Consider the following 21,917-nt stretch of genomic DNA (forward strand, 5'->3'; position numbering starts at 1 on the left):
CGGAGGGACCAAGGGCCCCAGGGCCTTGGGACCGCTATTCTTAGAAGACGCGTCGCTCGTTCTCTCTCCCTCGTCGACATCCTTCTTGTCGAGACTCCTTCGCATACCCTGCAGCGAACTCCTAATTACCTCTGCTTGCATATCTCTCTCCCTCTCTCTTTCTTCTTCTTTTCGTTCTCTCTCTCTCTCTCTCTCTCTCCCGTCGCTCCGCTCTACCTCGGCCGTCTCTCTCTGCCGCATGCATTATGCATTTAAAGATCGCGTGATAACCGTGGATTATGCGGTCGCGCGGGCCTTCTTTTCCGCGAAAGAAATCGCGAATTGGGTTTCGCCCCGCGCCGCGCCGCGTGACTCGGCCGGGCGTGGTTGCGGAAAAAAAAAAAAAAAAAAATTGCAAACGAGACGCGACCGCGACGAACAAAAATCATTTTTGTACGTAAAAAGCCATTGAAGCGTCACGTTATTACGAATTGATGTGACCGATTTTCAAACGTTTCCTGAAAAAATAAACGGCACTTGTCACTGAGAACCATTGTCGCGCAGATAAAACACACCTTCCGCACGGGATATACACATCGCGGAATACCGATACGCTTGTTTCTGCTTCAGTCTCGCTTCTCGTTCCCGATGGAATTGACGCATATGCTCACGGTCTATTGGCGTTTCCGCGATAACGCGCTCTGCTAGATTCGTTTCTTTTTTTTTTTTTTTTTTTTCTCGCCGTTCGTTTCTGACGAAACTCCGCCGCGAACTTCCGCGGGAGAGAGTTGCGAGAGAGATCCCGGGCACGGCCGGCAAATTCAATTTGCCGTGTCGCGCCACTAGTGAAAATGGAATTCAATTATTAGTAATACCGTGAGCCATGATTGAAAGAGAATCGCGAAATGGGACGGTGAGTGAGAAAAAAAAGCGCAGATAGGACGGCGGAGATTTCGATCGGGAATTTGACGTGCAAAATTGATTGGGTTTAATTACGAGCTCCCCCCCTTTATCGTTTAATTCACGCACTTCTGTTTGTTCGTCCGATAAACAAGACCCGTGCGAGGGAGGGAAGAGTCAAACGACGAGCTTCTCAATGGGATCGTGAACCCTCATGGAAATTGTCGGCTATGTTTCACACATATATATATATACGCTTAATAGCGCGGAATATGCGCGCGTTCGCGCGATTATTGACGCGCGAATCGGCGAGAAAGTGTTAATTGAAATCATGAAACGTGTGCGATGTTTAACTTTGAATTGCAATTCGGAGTTAATTATGGACTTCCGAGATTTTGTCTCTTTCAGAAACAATTTGTCCTTTGAAACGTTTTATTTTACATTTCCAAAACTGTTTTATTTTACATTTGAAACGCAGAATAAAGAACTTTTGTGGAGAATAATCGAGACTCACGCGTTTCAAAACGTTAACCTTCACGAAAATTACATTAATTACTTAACGCAGCCACTTTATTAAATCGTCATTATAAATTTTCTCTCGAACCGACACCGCTCCATTACTCCGTGCTGTTTTCGCTCGATATTATTAAAATTAGTCTCGAAGATCGTCGGCTTCGCCCGTGGGTTGAATTTAATAATTTGAGCGGCAATTTATATCAAATTAGCAGTACGCGGGCGCACTTGATCGTCGTGATGGAAGAGGTCTGTTGTAAACGCGGCCTTCTCTTCATTACGACGATGTTCAAGAGTGTACCGTGATCTGAAAACTGGACTCCTCGCAGCGACGGAGTCTTATAGTTCTTATAGTTAAGGGGCTTGGACGCGCGCAACAATGTGCGCCCACGACGACGACGACGACAACGACGACGACGACGACGGCCACGGCGCGGCGCATAGTATTATTATAATAAATGGTTACGTGTTGCTTGTCTGTTGCAGAAAAATTGCTGAACAGCGAGGGCCGCGAGCTGCGACGAGCTCTCTTCTCCCTCAAGCAGATCTTTCAGGTAGGTTCACAATTCGCGATACGACGAGAGAAGGGCGAAGAGAAGAACGGAGAGAGAGATGGAGGACGGTGATGAGATCGGATACACGAAGAGGGTGGATGCGAGACGTGCGACGAACTCGGGCGTAGGATATTTTTGTGCAAAAACTACTTGTCCGACGAGCAAATATTTGCATGGCGATTCGAGCGAGTGCATCTTCTCTTCTCGCCGAAGATGTGATCTCTTTTCTTTTTTTTTTTTTTGTGAGAAATCTGATTCAACCAAAAGTGAAAATTTGAATTAAATATCTGGAGGGCATGGAATTGTAATATTTATCTCGAGTTGATTGATTGTCCGTTAGATTATTTTCGCAAAAATTTCACGAAACTATTCGTACTGTCTTATTAAACATAACGATCTCGCGGTCAATATTTGTTTCTTTTTTAACCCTGCAACGGCCGCTTTCTTTCGTCGATTATCTCTCGAGCGATTTTCTTCCATATGGCATATTATCCCTCTCTCGTCGGGAAAAATAATCGTTTCTCGACACGAAGACTAGCGTGTCAAAATATATTGCTGTTATTTTCTCCGGTATGTGTACTGAAATTTATTTAACTCGTTTCTGAAATATTTACGGACGGTTGATCTGTTCGATCTAAGCTTTGTCTCGTTTCTCGTTTTTCCTCATTGCTGCAACAATTATTTCGAAAGACAGAATTATTGGAAGCATCAAATTAATTTGTTTTTTTTTTCCCCCATCGAGCGAGTTAATTGAATCTCGTCCAATGTTTAACGATTTTGTCGCGCCCTTTTGATTATCGGGTTTCCGTCCCGTATTCTTCTTACACGTCCTCTTTCTTCTTTCCGTTAATCCGCGCAACTAATTGGATTTACCGTCGCGCTAATCAGCTGCACATCCAACCGGTTGTCTGATCCAAAGAGACTTCGCGTAAACGTATATATCTCTCTTAATAATTATTCTCCCACCGGGTATCGAAATGCGAACGTGCTCTTTGTGCTTCTTCTCTCGGTCAGTTTCCGGATTTCCTTCTCGCGGCGACGCGAGGGAATCGGAGGAAGCGCATCGGTACGAAGTCCAATTTCGCATCTTAATCCACCGGGCTAATCGAGTCTGCGTCCCGCCTAAGTCCCGTGTAAACTTCCACCGTTTCCGGATTGTTGAGATAGAAGAGAGAATCCGGGGGGAGAATACGAATCGGAGAGAAGTCCGACGAGATCGCGAACGGGCCACGGCACCGGCGTCGCGACGCCTTGGAAACGAGGGGTTTAATCAAACTTCGTAGATTTTCCATTATGCTCGCGACTTTGCGCCCGGCGCGGCATAACTAATTCCATTTAAACCTCCTCCGTTTGCACGATGGAACGGGTAGCTTAGGTGGTAATGTAGAGGTAAATCGCGCTTCCGTGACGTTGTCAAGATCGGATATCGGATGGGTTCTTCGGGAGATGATTTTTTTCCCGCGACTTATTCCCGTTAATTTGTTGGGAAGCTTCTGCTTTTATCGAGAGAAGATCAGATGCAATAAATAAATTTGAAGGTGAAAAATAAAAATTACAAACACGAGTTTCGAAATTAGTTTTACACGAAAAAATTTAAATAAATATTAATACGCAAATAAGAATATAAAAATAAAATCAGTAAAAATTAACATTATCGAGACTACCTGTTGTTTGATTTCTTTGCGACGATGTTGCGTTTTTCATTGCAATATAAAATAATTGCAATAAAATAATTGCATACACGACGCTAACGTTCAAAGTATAACGCGGCAATTTTCCAAATTGTGCGTCTCAAAGCTTTTCGTTCTCCAATACAATTAAGAAGCTTATCCTACAACAAACGCGTTTCACAGTCTTTAGCGAAACACTTTCGCCAACGGTTTGGCGTGTGCAACATCGATTATATTTTCTCGTCGCGTTACATTGCAATCAAAGTCTTATCACACAACTCTGTTCTTTTACAGGAGGACAAGGATTTGGTGCATGAGTTCGTGCAAAATGACGGACTCGCCTGCCTTATCAAAGTCAGCAGCGAGGCCGATCAGAATTATCAAAATTACATTTTGCGAGGTGAGTGCTCTATTCGTTTCAACACAGTAAGATCGAATCGTGGAGCATGTGCGAACCTAATATCTCAGAGCGCGGTAACTTAATAAACCTTGAAACGCTATTTAAACCGTTTGCTCATAACAAATTCGCAAGATATCTCACGCGAAATTTCGTTTTTCTTATCGATCACTTGGGAGTCTCTTTCTTTCTTCGCGTGCATTATATCCAATTAACTTTTATAACTTTGTAAATGATCGCGGCGATGGGGCTCTCGTCTGGTGTGTGTGTGTGTGGGTGTGTGTGTGTTCGACGCGGCGGTAACAATACCGTAGATGATTATTCTATAACTTCCGCGATAACAGACGCGATGCGTCCAATTAGACGACGGTGGGAAAGTCTCTTACCGTAAACGACTGCGCGCAAATTGAGTTAAAGGAAACGACGTGACCTTGCTACACCTGTCGTTTATGCACACGATGAGATTTCGCGGTGGTAGACGCGATGTGTCTCTCGTCTGTAATCTCGCGAGTAACGATAAGATAATGCCCGGCGTAATGCAGCCTGGGTTTAACGAGCGTGGCATTCGCCGTTCTCTCTCGTCTTTGCATTTCCGAGAAAGACGCGCGCAACGGCGAAACGTTACCACCATCTAAAACAGGAGTTTGATACAGTGAAGTGCGTTAACGCGCGACACACGACGTTTACGGCGAAAGCGTCAACACGTGTGGAAGCCACGGTGAGTTGCGACTGCTCGTCGAACCGCGCGATGCGTCGCGAATTATGAATGACGCCCTTTGATCGCGCCTTTCGAACGCGGTCGCACTTTGCAGCCGTGTTTCAAGTGCTCCGTAAACTGTCGGGCTTACATGCGAGCGAGCACGTTAATTCTACACTACGTAATTCCGTATTTGCGTATTTTTATTACATGAAGATAAAATTGAAGAACAAAAAATTAGAATAATATAAAAAATTAAGATAATATTACAAAAATTCTGTTTTAAATTAATTTTGTATAAGAAATTTCAACATAATTTTTATACAAGAAATTTCAAAATACAAAACAAATTTGAGTTTACAATTTATATGTTGATACTTTTACACAATTTATCCGTTTTAATTTATTTTAATACTTTAACATAAATATATTTATTTTTACATAAATCCATTACTTGAATACATTTCAACGTGTGATATCTATTAGCATGTGGTAAGATTTAATTTTTAGAACGGAAGAAGCCGCAAGCAATGTTGTGTGATTTTTTTCTTCTTCCTATTGGTAATAACATCTCGCAGAGAGAGATGCTAATCTTGCGGTTACTTTAAAGCCTGCGATGCAGACTCAGCAACATGATGTATATATTTGGCACATGTTGTTTATGCGCGTCGCAATCGATATCTAAGCTTCTAATTAGATTTCACGTCATAACTTACGGCTCGTGTAATGATAACGACTGAATTAATGATCGGTAGAACGTGTTTAAATCGCTTCACGATCGATTCTGATTGCCGACACGAATATGATACGATTCACGCGATTGCGAGAATGTCAGAACTGCGATGATAATTTTAAAAGAAAGAATATGTTTTTTTTTTGTCACTTATCAGTTTATACGTAATGTGATTTTCGCAGAAATCACAAATATCGTTATCGCAAATAAAATCGATTCAGCTGACAAGTAAATTTGGGACACAGTTTATTGACAATTTATAGTTGGTTAAGCGGAACTTCACGTGATTGGCTTATTTACGATTTTGTGTGTGACATTAATTATTTTATGTACACATACACATTATATAATTATTATTGTATGTTATAATTTAATTAATTACTTAATTTGTTTGAGATTAATTTTACTTTGAAAAGTCTCACACACACTAGTTTAAGTTTTCTACTTATTTTCTGTAATGCAACCATTATTCGGCAAATTTGTTTTTTTTTTCTCTTATTGCTCCAATTAATTTTAGTTGAAAGAAGGTTTTTACGTACCTGCAAAGCATGAGCGTTTGCAGCAGCTTTCCCTTGTATTTTTCGCACATTTTACACGCCAAGCGCGTCGTAATTTATTTAGGACACAACGAGAGCGGTGCTTTTGGCGGAACACACGCGAGTTTTAAAACGGCAACGTGTGAGCGCAAGCACGTTTTTGGGCGTAATTTCACATGGGATAAAATTCGAGCGAACCTACCTACGACCGCGATCGGCGAAATTTGCACGTTAAATTCCAGTCGCACCGTATACGCGACCCGAGGACCCGCCGGAAATCAGTTTCGTAAACAACGAAGCGGTGTGGCGTAAAAAAAAAAAAAAAAAAAATAGGCAACATCGTTTCGGATCGGGTCGAGATTGATGTTTCGCATCGCTCGGACTCTAACGAAGTTCGTGCTTTTATTTCTCATCGTGTACATTGGCACCCGGGTCGTCGTTCCGACGTTTTCGTTCATATTTTTGCGCGCCAATAAAAATAGCGAAGTACCACCGCAGTCTAAATTAAACGACAAGATAAATGACTATGATACAGTATATCAACAGATTCGAAAACTCTCGGGAAAAACATTGGTCAAATACGCGCGATGTTTTCGTGTGAATTATCTAGTCAAGATATATGAATCCATTTCCACATAAAAGCTTTTTTTTTCTTCCCTCTGTTTAATTTCTTTTTTTTTAAGAAATGCAATACCTGCCTGAATATATATCTTTTTAAATCTTACGTTAATAAAAACATATCTTACTGTACATCTCTTGATTTACATATCTCGTATTTCATTCGGTTTTGAATATTTTTCCTTGTTGTTTGCGACAACGAATTTGAAATTCATCCCAGGAAACTTTATTTACGAAACAAACGAACTTGTTTCTTTTTCTTTTCGAACGAATACTTCTTTCGCGTTTAATCTCGCAACTTATTTGCATTCACGCAGCACTCGGCCAGGTGATGCTGTACGTCGACGGTATGAACGGAGTGATGGAACACGGACAGACTGTGGAATGGTTATATACATTAATCGCCAGCCGTTTTCGGCTGGTAGTCAAGACGGCGTTGAAACTGCTCCTCGTGTTTGTCGAATACGTGGAGACGAACAGTCTGCTGCTGGTCAGAGCTATAAGGGCGGTGGACCAAGCTAGGGGTGTGGTGCCGTGGATTAACGTAATGAAACTCCTCAAGGATTACGACGCCGCCGATACGGAGTTGCTTATATACGCGACGACTTTGATCAACAAGTGCTTGAACGGCATCCCCGATCAGGACACTTATTACGATCAAGTGGATTGCCTGGAGGAACAGGGTATGGAGGGCGTCATTCAAAGGTACATGTCGAAGCAAGGCACGGATCTCGATCTGCTCAGGCAGTTTCAGATCTACGAGGCGGTGCTGCATCACGAGGACGGCGACAGAGGTTCGCCTATACGTCAACTGGATGACAACATAAGGTAGATAGTATCACGGATTGCCATGACAGTTGAATGTAATTCAATGAAGATTTAATAAAGATTCTTAATTTTTTTATACAGATATATTATGAGAGAGAGAGTTTTCTAATTCGCAGTTCTAAAATTATTTGACATTTATAATTTGGAAAAAAATACGTAAATTATATATTTATAATTTATAAAACATGTGTCATATGTATCAGATTTAATGCGATCAAGTATTTGAGAGACGACGATTTAATATTCAAATATTCAACAAAAACATTAAGAAATATGTGAAAACTAAATATCTCTATTTACACTTGAGAGCAATTTGACAAAAACGGTATTTTCCATTGGATTTTCGCAGAAAGACTTTGCGTAATCGGAAATCTCTAGTGGATTCTCACGAGCGGCGAAAGTCTCGAAGACACTCGACAGGCAACTCGCCCCTGTCGATGTCCTTGAATACACGTCTTAGTCCACGATTAAATCACTCCCTGGGCGTAAGCTCAATGAACAACACCTTGAACTCGAGCCTACCGGACGACGACGACGAATCAAGTAGCTCTCAGAGTTCGCAGAGCCATTTGGGTGAAGTTCAGCTCAACGGCAGTTACAAAGAGAACAAAGGTAAATATCAGTTGGCTCTTGTTTTTCTCGATTATTATCTGCAAACTCTTTTTGTTTGCACTAACGTGCACGGAATGTTTAAACGTTTTTTATTGAGAGAGTTGTATCTGCGAAATAAATAAATTGAGATTGACAGATCGAGCTTACATGGACAAGTAACATTAATTCAGAGATCAATTTTCTCAATTTTTTAGACAGTCTTCTTAACTAGCGCATGTAAATTGATTCGTTAGCAATTCGATTGCATGATGAATACGAACTTGAACGCCCACGGGGCTCTCGATTCCCGCATCGGCAAATCGCTTACCGAGACCTTGCTGTTTCAGTTCCCTTGCGCATTTCATTGGAGACGCGGTCGGCATAAAATGTTCCATTAGATCTCGGAACATGTCGCGCCAAACCGGATACGAAAACAATAGAAAGAATGTCTTGATTTAATTGTTTTAATTTAAAGTGCATCCATAATTGTTTTTTATTTGATTATATTTTCATAGTTATAAAACAATTATAAATTTGGTACAGAATTTTTTATATTCTATATAAATTTTTTTCGACGTAAAAAGTTTATTCAAATGTTATTTCAAACTTATTAGTCTATGGTCGATGTAATTGAAACACACAGAGACTAAAGTAATAATTTAGTTATTCGTATATATAATTCGATGTTTAATGAACAAAACACAATACGTGTTTCAGTGGATGTTGGTGTTACACCGGCGCTGAGACGGCGAAGAGAACGTGCGGAGAGACAGAGGAGCTTCATTAGAGAGCAACAAGAGGCTACCGCAAACATGAGAGCTTCGCTTGGACACGGCGACGATCAGGAAAGTGAGTAGTTTCGGGTCAATTATCTACTGCGCGAATTGTTTTACCATTTTCACGTAAAATCCATCCTATTCGCTGTTAAATACGTATAAAAAAAAATACAAAAGGAAAAAATTAGATGTTTATATAATAACCTATCGTCTCTCACTTTAAATCTTTTTTTCAAAGATTACACGCATCGGGAAAATGTCACTACAACAATAGCTTTCTGCTGATTTAAAGGTTCCTTTGCGTCAAACAGTCTGCGATACACGAACGGCACCTCTTACGAGAGAAATGCAGATTCTCCGTCGAACAAGTTGTCCAGAGCGAACAGCAGAAAGGACTTGACGCCGCTGATGAACGCCGCGAACAAGCTCGACTCGGAGGAGAAGAAGCCATGGTACGGCAAAAGTTCCAACGAAGGTGTCGAGTACAACGAGAGTAATCACACCGACGAGGACGAGGATCGTCGAGTAGTTCTACAGCTTAAGAGGGAGGGAACTGTCAAGGATCTCACGCAGAAGTTGGCAGCGCAGAATCTTATACCTAGCAGCCCCGTGGAGGAGAAAGTTTCCAGGTAATTTCGGCAAAGGCGCGACCTTCATTTCGAATGCATATTACACTTGATTGATTTATCCTGCTCGTCTCTCTCTCTCTTTCTCTCTTTCTCTCTCTCTCTCTCTCTCTCTCTCTCTCTCTTTCTTTATCTATTTTCTGTGTTCATATTTAAACTTTAGAATAAACAAATTTCCCTCACAAGAAGAGGTGAAAAATTATTACGCCACAGAAAATTGCAAAACTACTTGAGAAAATAAACATTAAGAAATCCAGTAGATATTAATAGAAAAGTAAATCTTATTATGTTTTATGCATCTCGCTCAGAAAGTTTTCTTATCAAACGTAGCGTAAAAGTTTATACTACGGCCTTTTAACAAGTAAGAGTGAAAAATAATACATTACGATGGCGCGAGATATTGACAACAGCAAGAACCGAGTCGTAAAAGTCGCGCGAACTTTGTTGTATCTCGTTGGAAGTTCTAAGTTTGAGATAATTTTACGCGGGATGTTGCAAAAGAGAAAGAGAAAGAGAGAGAGAGAGAGAGTTGCGCGTTTCGTGTGTAAAAGTTAGTTCACTATCTACGGATATGCGAGACTTTCAATAAATCAATAAGCGAGCTTTCTCGCGAGCTTAATCTCGACACAACTTTTAAGAGTTTCTTTTTTATGTTCAGTAAAAAACAGATTGACAAGTTTTATGATCCAGCATTTTTCACTCGTGTGTTTACAGGATAGGAGACATGAGCGGACTGATCTCGAAGGCGAAGGAAGGTCTGGCGAAGTCCAAATCAAAGGCGGACGTGCTGAAATCGCCGACCGGCGATAATCTGCCGAAGCTGCAGGAAACGAAGAAATCCGAGAACGAGCTGCATTGGGAAGAGCTGGTGAAGAAGCTGAAGAGACCGCTGTCTCTCTGCGATCTGGATTTCACCGATCTGAATTCCGACGACGAGATCGACGTGCTAGGATCCGCTAACGTGACAAACGGAGTGCCGCCCCCGCCGCCGCCGATGGCACCTCCGGGCGGAGACGTTCAAGCACCGCCGCCACCGCCTCTGGGTGCGAGATTGCCGCCGCCGCTTCCTCAAGGTCCTTTCGGCGTCAGTCTGAAGATAACGCGTCCGCCGCCGCCGGCCAACGAGACCAGCAACACAACGCCGAAGAGTCCGCCGTCGTTGCTCGCGAAAAAGAGCAAGAAGACAGTGAAGCTGTTCTGGAAAGAGGTGCGGGACGACCCCGCAATTCTCGCGCGTCTCGACAAACACAAGATGATTTGGGACGAGCTGACGCCAGTAGCCGTTGACACGCAGAAGCTCGAGCATCTCTTCGAGAGCCGCGCTAAGGATCTCATCACCAAGGTGAGTGGTCTTCCGACCTCCTTTGCGATTTAGCGCGAATTGTGTTTTCGCCGTACACAAGTACACAACGAACCGCGAGTTTCGCCGTCGACCAGCTAAAAGCGACGATGTGAGAGAACTCATTTAAACAAGACCGAGTATCCTGTCTCTCAAAGCACACATCGTAGTCTCGTACGACATTCTTCGGCATTTTTCTAACGAGGTGAAAAATGAAAACCGTATTATCTTCACGGTATTAATTTTTGTAATGTTATTTTTAAGTGCGGAGTGCACACGACGCCGTCACTCATTATATACGGTCTGATAATTCTGTTTATTTGTAGATATTGACATATATTATAGAAAATAGATTATTTATATTCATCACTCTCTTTTTTCACTTTGCTTTGTAGAAGTTCTGTCGCAATTGTCACATTTTGCGAATCGTTAAATCTCACGCGAATCACAAAAGTTTTTATCTTACGCAAAGTTGTCACGTAGAGAAAAAAAATATTCTGAAAATTCCTTATGCGCTTACGATAGTACGATATTCACAATGTCGTGCACACAAAGTCTATGCGGTTCTGTTGGTTCAGCAATTTGAGGTTGCGCGCGTCGTTTAAAGGGGATGACATCTTTCCATTGCTTTGACTGACGCGCCGCGCGTCGTTTGTGATTGTGACAATTACGCTCGGAATTACACAGGGAAAAAACACATAGTTATGCATTGAAAAGAAGTTGAATTATTGAATCGCGCACAAAAAATGTATGTTACACAAATTTATATCTATTAATGTACGTATATATACATATATATATATATATATATATATATATATATATATATAGCATATTACATATATAAATTAAATGTAATTAAAGAGAGGTTACATATGGATAAGATAATATATGGGGAGGGAGGGAGGGAGGGAGGAGGTATATTAGTACCGAGATAAAATAATATGGTATTAATAACGATTTAACCCTTTTTCTCTCATGCAAAAAGCCGCGAAAAATTTCTTGCCGACTGACATTATGCTGACGCATTGCATCGTGTCGAGAAGACCGTTGTTAATTACCGCAGTAATTACATAGCGCGGTTATATTGGATTTCCTTTCGCTTGTATATTTCGCGTGTGTGCGCAACTAAGTCGCGGCAAAAAAATTTTCTCGCACAGGTTGCGCACATTTTTCGAGCGTTGCTGAAAGCTGTCGCGTTATTTCTCCGCTCCGACGTTGTTTCCGACGCCGCCCTTCCTCTCGCCCTTTGAACCTGTACCTGGAGTACCGATAATTACAGTCGACCTCGTAAAAAAGAGCGAAAAAGTGGCCGCGCCGCCAAGAAAATCCAGAGCCTGCCGGCGACAAAACCGACAGAGGGGAGGGGGCGGGGAAAATAGAAGGAAAGGGTGTAAGAAGGGAAGCTCTTGCCTTCGACGCGAATAATGACGTTGTGCACAGTTGCTTGCACTCGTTCCGTTACGTCGTAAATCAGGACCACTAGCACCGCGTGTTTCGCGACTAATAGAGAGGAAAACTCGCAAAAGGCGGAAAAATCAACGCGCAAAGTGCGCCACGACGTGCGAGGTGGTCGTTAGAGAGAAGTTTAAGAAAAACTGTGAAAAAAAACAGAGTGATTCTCAACGCGATGATAAATACATTTAAACTTGTTATTTAATTGCTAATGATTGTTAGCACCGTCACTCTCTCTGGATGACGCGTATTTTCGCGAACCTCATGCATATTTATGTGCGTATTATCGGGGTTTTTAAATTAAAATGTAATACATAACATGGTAGCGGAAATAATCGGATCGTCAGTACGTGTCAAAAATTTAATTCCCGCTTGATTCAGAATTCAAAAGCACGTGAATTACAGAGGTAAATTGTAGGCATTAAGGACAATTTGAGATTCGTATATTAACTTTCACTCAATTTCGCGCATACGGTATGTGATTATCATATAAGCGCTGTACAATAACACCGGCTAATTTAATAACGCGGTTAAGCGTGACTGTATCGCGTGAGGATAACGGTTATGATAACGGTCATGAATAACGATTACGACGGTGTGGTCGGATGCGGTAGCGGGGTTGGTGATGATGATGGTTTACTGCAATAAGACTAATCTTCTTCTTGTATTCTTGGCAATGTTGTTGGTGCTCGCACGAAAAAAAAAAATGAACGAAATGGCATGCTGGAATTTTACAGGAGGTGAGTCTCTCTCTTAATTCCTTAACTTTCCTCCGCGTTGTTGTTGTTCTCCCTCCCCCGTTTGTTAATTTAACGTGCATGTGCGTTTCGAGTGCATAAATTTCGCCGAGTGTATTTCGCGCTTCTACCACCACGGCGCGCGATCGATATATACCGTCTCCGTATACCTACCTACCTGATGGTAATGCACTAATTAATGGAGACTCCGCGGGAGGTATTTCACTCTCTTCAGGAGAAGAGGTTGCTGCTGTTGCCGTGCTGTTGCGTTCGTTGTTTCGTGCATATTTCACGTAGCGCACGATTATCCGATCTGTATACGACACGTCGAGTCGATTAATAGCAGATGTTCCTCTTAACGTTGCCGCGACGATACGCGCGTTCGATAAATTGCAATCTCTACTTTCGTTTCGCTCGCGCTGTTCACTGCTTTTCATTGCCGGGCATGTGATGTGGCGCTTTGTCCGTGTGACTTGGTTACGACTTTGTAGTTTTCTCTTGTGTCGCGTATATTTCTATATTCCTTTGTTGTAAAAATCCTGCACGCAATGTTGTGTTTTTTTTTTTGTTTTTTTTACGTTAAATCGTAATAATTTTCCGTTTTGCACGATATGTGTATTATAAATGTAAATTTTTGTAAATTCGATCGGAAAAAAAAAATGTTTCGGCTGACATTGAAATAGCCACAGAGCCACCACTCTCGCTTTGATTTAATACTTAACAACGTTCTGTAAATTTTACGATCTTTGCCGTCCCATAATTACTGTGTCGGACACACGCGAGATCGTTTCAATGAATTGCCAACAAGCTAGATAATTTCGATGGAAAGCATTCGAAGTCGTTCACATATGTTTTCACTTTCAATCCATTGAGAAACGGTCACGTTCATCGTTTTAATGACGTCCTCGATACGTCCTACATGTTCTCATAAATTGCATGTGTTTCGATATGTTTTAAATGTAATTGTATGTGTTTCAATGTGTTTTTATGTTTCACGATGTGTTCTCATAGTCAAGTTTTTGTGAAAGCTTGTGTGTGTGTGTGTGTGTGAAGAGAATGTCGCACGGTTTATCAATACTAATCGATCGTAATATACTTAATTATGGATTTATATAATCAGAATGTCGAGAGAGAACATTTGTATTACACGCGAAAGCAGAGTTTTTATGTAATCAGAAGAATACAGAGTATTTTCTCATTATGTTGTTGGCAAGCAGAAGCAGCAAGAGATGAACAAGAACAAAGAGATCATCGTGCTGAATCATAAAAGATCGAACGCCATTAACATCGGTATGACGAAATTACCACCGCCGAGATCGATCAAGACTGCGATTTTGAAAATGGACGCTACCATCATGAACAGAGAAGGTATTGAGGTAAGAGAACGTCGTACATTCTTATTGTTACTTTTTAATATCAGAAAGTAACTTCTATAACGTCAAGACGAAAACACACTTCTCTTTTCTTTACTTTCATATAAAAGGACAAGGAGAAAAAGAGAAATATATATATATATCTATATATATATATGCGCGCATGCACTTTGTAAAATAGTTTTATTTTATAAAATAGAAATTTGAACAGTTTATGGCACGAAATTAATTATACCATTAGTACGTTTTTATTCTATTTATATTAATTCCGTAATTTTCACGTCACGTATATTTTTAACCAATTTTCCAACTTTTCGAAAATTGAATGTTTGTCCAAATAAATTACACCGATCCCGCTTTAATTTACGACCGACAGAGCGTTTTGAAATTTCTCCAAATTTTATTTCACAGTCAGCCTTTATTTTCAGTTGAAACGCACTTATACATCTTAATTTATGTGTTTACTCTGATTTCTCTAATTTTCAATTGATTTTTCTTCCTCATTTCTTCCCCTCCTTCGCCCAACATTTTTCCAACAGAAACTCCTGACGATGCTGCCTACGAAGGAAGAGAAGTCCAGAATACAAGAGGCGCAGGCCGCCAATCCTGATCTTCCTTTAGGATCGGCCGAACAGTTCTTGCTGACTTTGACCTCCATCTCGGAACTGCCGGCAAGACTAAAGTTGTGGGCGTTCAAACTGGACTTCGAGAACTCCGAAAAGGTGAGCGAAGATCTCGACACTCCAATATTGTCTCCGTTTGCTGATTTTAAATTCTCGATAAGCGCGATTATTTACGACATACGAGTGTTGTAGGTTTGATTTTTATACGTGTGTTATACTCGCCGGATGCCGGCAATGCGCGATGACAATTAAATTAGCTTTCTTCTTCTTTTCTTCGTTTTCGTCTTTTTTTTTGTCTTGACTTCACGTGCGGATTTTATCGCGAGAACGATGAGAAGGAATGCCAGTAATGCCAGGGGAGGAAGTCGGCACGCAGAAGAGCGTTCTCGGCGCGTTTCTTCAACGACAAAATGGCAAATTCCGATATTGCGCGCAAGCTAAGAGAGGTCACTCAACGATCTGCCTTGGCAACGCTCGACCGTAACCAAAGCGCAAAATAGCACCGGGAAACTCTCCTCGTATCCGCCTGTATACTTTGAACCTCTAAGACACACTACGTCCCCGGTAAAAAAAAAGTGTTTCGTAAATGTATCACAAAAGTCGACGCAAACAATTAATAAAATTCTCGTGTCAAAAGTGTGCGTAATTCAAAATATTTCAAAGTTGCTTCGGAATTACGAACGCGCTCTCTCCAAATTATGAGTTTTAAAAGTCACAAAGAAGTTTTTGTTACGCAAATATTTCTGCTCTCACGTGACGCGGCTGGTTTGTTCTTTCGTGGTTTGTTTCCCGGATTTTTAACTTAATCTGCGAATTAAAATTTTAGACAACGATGATGCGCGAACGTAAAAATTTAAACGCATAAATTTTTGCACGAAGTAAATGCAAAACGGTGTGTATTTTTATTTTTATTATTTTTTTTTTAGGAAATCGCGGATCCCTTGATGGATCTGAAGCAGGGCATGGAGACTTTGCGAGTGAATAAAACGTTCCGCGGGATTCTCAGCACGCTTCTTTCGATTGGGATATTCCTCAACGGAAATGAGGTGGGTATTGAATGTCAGCCAAATGATATCCGCTTAATCCGTCTGTTCCGCGGCCCGACGAGGTTCGCGGCAGTACGCGGCGATATCGATAATTTCGTTCTAACTGCTGGCCGAGCGGGATACTTTTCGTGCCACTTGGCCGACTGCCCGCATTTTTTCCAAAAAAAACAAAATCTCAGTCCACGATCACCAGTTTTATTTGTTCTCGATCTTGAAATGTGTGTTTAAAAATCTCTTGTTAATATATTAAAAGTAATTTTAAATAAAAACGAATTAAAAGTTTTGCTGTTACACGATCAGCAAGAAAAATTTGTTACTGAATTTCTTGTCTCGCTAACAAAAATGTTTTGTCGGCAAAAACAACAAATTTAATAGACTTGGCAAATGTTTCTTGCCATAAAGTAATTACTGTTTTTGCTGTTTCAGCAGAAATTTTTTTCCCTGTCGAGTTTCTAGCTAGAGTTATTTTTCAAGAGGTATTTGATATGGAAAGTAATATTGGATTAGAGAATACTTTTCCAATTTTGTTTCTCGCGCGCTTTTTTCTATTTATTCTGTTATTTAAATCCAAATAAACTCTAAAAAAAAACAAAAAAAAAAAAAAACAAAAGTAATCGCATTTAACTCCCATCGTGTGTATTTATAGAGTTTGTCTTGAGCTAACTGCGCCTCGTGAAAATCTGGAAATTTACGAGCGTTGAAACGAAACGCGCGATTTTCCGGGTTACGCGCTCCGCGTTACGAGAACGTTTTTCTTTTTTTTAGGTAAAGGGCTTTCAGCTGGAATACCTCGTCAAAGTACCTGAAGTGAAGGATACGGTTCACAAGCACTCACTGCTTCATCATCTCTGCCACATGGTGATGGAGAAGTTCCCAGATTCCACGGATCTCTACTCGGAGGTGAGAACAGTTAACAGTGTCGAAAGCTGAGAAAACTTTACACTTTGCCGGGAAAGCACGATAGTGCGTCTGCATTTACGTAATTGTGACCAAGTTTCTGTATTCGTATCTCTTACAACTTTCCGAAAGGTCTTTCTTTATTTAATCTGATAATCTCTTAAAAGTTTTCAGAACTTTGGTTTATTATAAAGATTGAAACGGATACTCTCGCCTCGATTAATTTTATTTAAGCGATCCGGTGTTTAGTTTCAGTTCTACTTTGTTTTGTTTTTAATTTGTGCAATTATTTTGCAAACTAAAATTATTTCGGTTTTCTAGCTCGATAAATGTATTTGTTGAAGTTTCAAGTTTCTCAAAATCTTCTCTACTAGATGACGAGACAGAAACACAGATATTATCTCGATTAAATCAAAGTCAAAGTCGTTTCTCTTGTTTCTTGAGCACAGTCGGAACAACTTTCCCGACACCGCCGACGCGCTTCTGCTTTCAGATCGGCGCTGTAACAAGAGCCTCGAAAATCGACTTTGACGAACTGGCGGCGAACATCGCGAAACTCGAGAGCGAGTGCAAAGCGTCCTGGGACCATCTCAAACTCATTGCGAAGCACGATGGTTCCACGATGATGAAGGTCAAGTGAGTATAATTCCCGTTAAGTTTTCTCCGTCAGCAAACCACTTTCTGAGATTTCCTCCCGTCGCTTCTTTTCACGTAAAACTCTTCCCCTCGTCGCTCTCGTTTTAAAAACTCCCGAGTAGCTTCGATAAATTCGGGAAAGAGGTTTTTTTCCTCGTAAAAACTGGCTTTCGTCCAAGTGGAGCTTCCATTAATTACCGAAAGCACACTTCTTTCATCTCTCCCGTCGCAATCATTCGCATTACAATTGCAGTTTTCTCAGACAGATTTGCATTTTTATCTTTGCGTCAATTTTTATTACCTCTCATCCCTTAAATATTCTTTTCGCGCGTTTCAAAACAATGGATTAAATTTTCTACTTTCTCTATTTTTAGCTCGCGATTGTTTTGATTCTTTTCTAAATCATTATTTACTAAACAAAAAAAGAAGATACACATATTTGTACAACATATGTTGTTTTGTTTTTGTGCCGCAGAATGTCAGATTTTCTTGCCGATTGCGCCGAAAGGATAATCGTCTTAGGCATCGTGCACAGACGTATCATAAATCGTTTCCGTAAATTCATCTTGTGGCTCGGTATACCGCTGCACAGAGTGCAGGACACGAAACCGAACGAGTTCTGCAGAATTGTGTCCGAATTCGCTCTGGAATACAGAACCACCAGGGAACGGGTGATACAGCAGCTCGAGAAGAAAGCCAATCATCGAGAACGCAATAAGACCAGAGGAAAAATGATAACGGAAGTGAGCGTCATCTTTTTTTTATTCTCTTCATCGAAAAGCTTTTTAGCGAATTCCACGAACCGAGATATTCTCATATGTATTCAGCGTTTTGGAGCTTAAATTGATGGAAATTTGTATATATAAAATTTGAAGTTTTTAATTGCATTGTTATTTGATCTTTTATAAAATTCTACTTTTAACATATCAACATTTATTTGAGTATGTTTGAGAATAAAGTTTTATCTTTTTTTTTTGTTCTCTAAAAAATTATTTCCTCTGTTTATCTTCGTCAAAAAGTGTAAGTTTACTGTGTATAATAAAATCTGGATATTGCTCTTTTTACACACAGGTTGGCAAGTTCCGTACAAAGGAGGATCGAGCGGACGCGGAACTCAGACAACTACTCGGCAGTGACATTTCAGACGTCGAGAGTATCCACGGCACTTTACCGTGGCGGAGACAGAGGAAAGACGGTGAGTTTCTGTCAGATTTTTCTTGCTGATTTTCTTCCTCTCTATTTTCCAGTGCATATCTCTGTATTGATTTGTTTTTTTTTTTTTTTTTTGCTTTACTTAGCCAATATTTCGCATGAATAATATATTTTAGTTTTGCGTCATATATAGCGATAATAAATGATGTAAGCTGGAAATGTAAATTGAGTAACAAATGTTCAGTGTCGCGTAATAGATTTATTTCTATTATTTAACACACAATTCATTATTACAACCGTATTACTCTCTTACGCAATATGTAATAATATGTTGTAATAAAAGCCGGCGGATATACATTTTTAATACGCTTTTTGCTGTTAAATGTAGATGATTCATGCTGTATCGATTTATTTTATTTTTTTACAAATAAATCATCGTCAGATACATCTCTATACGCGTATCACAACATACAATGATACGAAACAAATTAAAATGTCACAGAAATCTTTTACAATTCGAGTGTGACGTTAAATCTTTATAAAAAAAAAAAAAATTGAAAGAAAAGAATGTGATTTATGGCCAAGAGAGAACGCGTAATTTCCGGAAACTTGTCGAGATGTAACAATACAAAATTTATAAATTGTCTCTACGTAAGAAGCTCGATTCGCGAGCGCTCTCGCTTTTGCGATCAGAGAAACGAGATTTTATCACCGCGAGCGATCACGTCGTAACATGACGGCGGTGCCGTCTAGCCTCTATTTAGTGCCCGCTTTTAACTTGCGCGAAAATAACACGCGGTTTCTAAAAGGCGTCGGCCGCGTCGGCTATTCCGCCACGGATAAGAACAAAGTACGGAGAATTTCTTCTCATCTCCGTAATGTTCCAGCTCGGTGGCGGCGCGCGCGAGATAAATGTCGCCCTTAAGCAGCCTGCTCTTGCAGGCAAGATTTAAGGATAGCGTCAGGTCATTTGACGACATTACCGGAAAACGAGAAGTAAATGCGTTGCCGTCCTCGTGATTATACCGGCACCGGTATACAGTTTCTTTTCTCGTGTTTAGCTCCACGTGAGAGTACGCGCGTTCGTTATCTTCATTGTCGTCGCGCGAAGACTCATTCTTAGCGAGTTTCTCTTTTATACGTATCCTTCGCTCACTTTTCATCGCCCGAAATTCGCGATGACGACGTTCGAGGTTGCATGCATTCGTCGTCGTTAAACCGCGAACATAATGTAACTCTCGGTTGTAGGTAGCGTGTTATCATTCGTTCGCCGAGACGCGCTGAGAAGCGTCTCCGCCGTGCGTGTAGCTTTATAAATTCCGTATTCATGAGAGAAAAATTTCAACTTGAGTGGAATTTTGTTTCGCTCGCTTCTTATCGCGGCTTTACTCACGCGCGCGCTCGCGCGCGCTACATAAGACCGGGGCAACTTTGCCTCGGGAGAGTAGAATGTAAAAGTAGTTAACTTCCAAGGGGAATATTCGAAGCGACGTAGATATTATTCGAGTCGGCGCGGAGAAGTATCGCGCAAATAACAGCTTCTGAGAAATTTATTCCCTGAATTCGTTCGAAAGAATTCTGTTCCCGGTGTTGTAAGCTTCATCGTATAACATTGTTCACGAACTTGCTCTTTTCCGTATTTTCTCCCTTCTTGATTTTTTCCTCAGCACGTTTCACCGTTGACTTCTCGTCCTGTATATTGATTATGTATAAATGTTTATCGAATAATACAGTCAGCAAGTGCATTTCACGTTAGAAGATATCGCATATTAAATTGTAAAGAAATAATTATCAAGGTGTAAGTAATTTATATCGATTATTTATTATTATTTTTGAGATTAATTAATTATTGAGATTATATAAGTTTCTAAAAGTCTACAATAAAATTATACTTCAAATAAATTAAAATACACATTAAAGAGATTGAGACGATTTTTAATGTAATCAATTGCAGTTAATAACATATTTACACATGTATCCTTTTTTATTTTTATCTTTTCCAAACGTCTGCTATTTCCACGGTTACAATTTGAATATTATTCACGAATCTGTTTCCTTTATCGCGATAAAAATATGGCAAATAAATTTAGAGCTTTAGAAATCCCACTCACTTAAGGTGGAAAAATACATCGTTACGTACGATAAAACAAAAAACGCGGCTAAAGCCGCCGCGAGAGGCGGCAGAAACGACTGACACGTCCTGGATCTCGTAAGACTACATTACGTTGTAACCGCGGATCACCACTTCCCCAAGAGAAACGTGGAATTTTTATTCCTGCTTTCGCTGAGGGGGAGCACGGGAGAAGGGATTGGACCGACTCGGAGAACAAGGGAGTCCACCCTCACAGTCACCAGTGCGGCTCGTAAACCCAACCATCCACGTGCATTACCGTGGCTGTGGCCATCATAACTTTTCTTCCTTTTATTCCCGTGTATGCTCCGACATAAAGTATCTAAACGTCCTGTCTAAGTCGCAGCGGTGTTTCCAGCTGGATACGACGGCTCTCTACTCTCTTTCAACAGCTGGGAAAATCTCGCAAGACGATGATTTATTTTGACGATTTATTGCCCGATGTAACGACAAATCGCTCGATTAAGCGCAACATCAATCAGAATAGCAGTCACTGTTAGTGACTTTGTTTGTATTTTTTATATTGTTGTGAAGTTAGCTTTTTTCTCTTATGTGTAAATAAAAACATGTTGTTTTTAATGAATAGAAATTTTCCTATATTAAAAAAGGCATTTGGACCGAAAAGTGCGCGTTTGGAGTCGAATATATCGCACCTATTGCTGCCTCTTTTCCGCGTTGCCGATTGGTTGGTTGGTTGATCGAGTCGAATCGAATCGGTAAAATCGAGAGAGTAAATAATGAAAAGTAATTTTTTGAGACAGTTCGTCGTATATGTAGAGAAAATTAAAAACGTAACTAAAGTCACGTGACAGGAAAGAGTAGAAAAACAACACGTGAAAATAACGTGACTGTAAGTTATATTATATATAACATTAAATATATTATATTATATATAACATTAAATAATATTATACACACACACACACACACACACATATAATTTATTATATATATTTATAATATTATACTTTATATTGTATTATATGTATTATATACATACTACAGTAATGTCACTGACCTCCGCCGCGCGACTTTGGCGGAGTCACTGACCTCGGCCACGCGGCCTTGGCGGGATCATTGACCTCGGCCGCGCGGCCTTGGCGGGGTCAT

At 40.5% G+C, this 21,917-nt stretch overlaps 1 protein-coding gene across 4 annotated transcripts in view; it reads left to right on the forward strand.

Annotated features, from left to right (window-relative positions):
• LOC109852272 (FH1/FH2 domain-containing protein 3) overlaps positions 1-21,917 on the forward strand; it is a 102,813-nt gene that overhangs the window by 71,387 nt on the left and 9,509 nt on the right. For 3 of the 4 annotated variants that reach the window (XM_020423285.1, XM_020423286.1, XM_020423287.1), the window contains 14 exons: positions 1,879-1,946; positions 3,911-4,016; positions 6,915-7,425; positions 7,775-8,037; positions 8,734-8,865; positions 9,085-9,421; positions 10,133-10,760; positions 14,164-14,325; positions 14,862-15,044; positions 15,872-15,991; positions 16,757-16,891; positions 17,382-17,524; positions 18,000-18,267; positions 18,596-18,719. In XM_020423285.1, the coding sequence (XP_020278874.1) occupies positions 1,879-1,946; positions 3,911-4,016; positions 6,915-7,425; positions 7,775-8,037; positions 8,734-8,865; positions 9,085-9,421; positions 10,133-10,760; positions 14,164-14,325; positions 14,862-15,044; positions 15,872-15,991; positions 16,757-16,891; positions 17,382-17,524; positions 18,000-18,267; positions 18,596-18,719 (3,180 nt within the window). The remainder of the gene's footprint in view (positions 1-1,878; positions 1,947-3,910; positions 4,017-6,914; positions 7,426-7,774; positions 8,038-8,733; positions 8,866-9,084; positions 9,422-10,132; positions 10,761-14,163; positions 14,326-14,861; positions 15,045-15,871; positions 15,992-16,756; positions 16,892-17,381; positions 17,525-17,999; positions 18,268-18,595; positions 18,720-21,917) is intronic. The other variant, XM_020423288.1, reaches the window with a different exon arrangement.

This window comes from Pseudomyrmex gracilis, unplaced genomic scaffold (assembly GCF_002006095.1).
Source record: "Pseudomyrmex gracilis isolate BER0280 unplaced genomic scaffold, ASM200609v1 scaffold_26, whole genome shotgun sequence".
NCBI classification, from domain to species: domain Eukaryota; kingdom Metazoa; phylum Arthropoda; class Insecta; order Hymenoptera; family Formicidae; genus Pseudomyrmex; species Pseudomyrmex gracilis.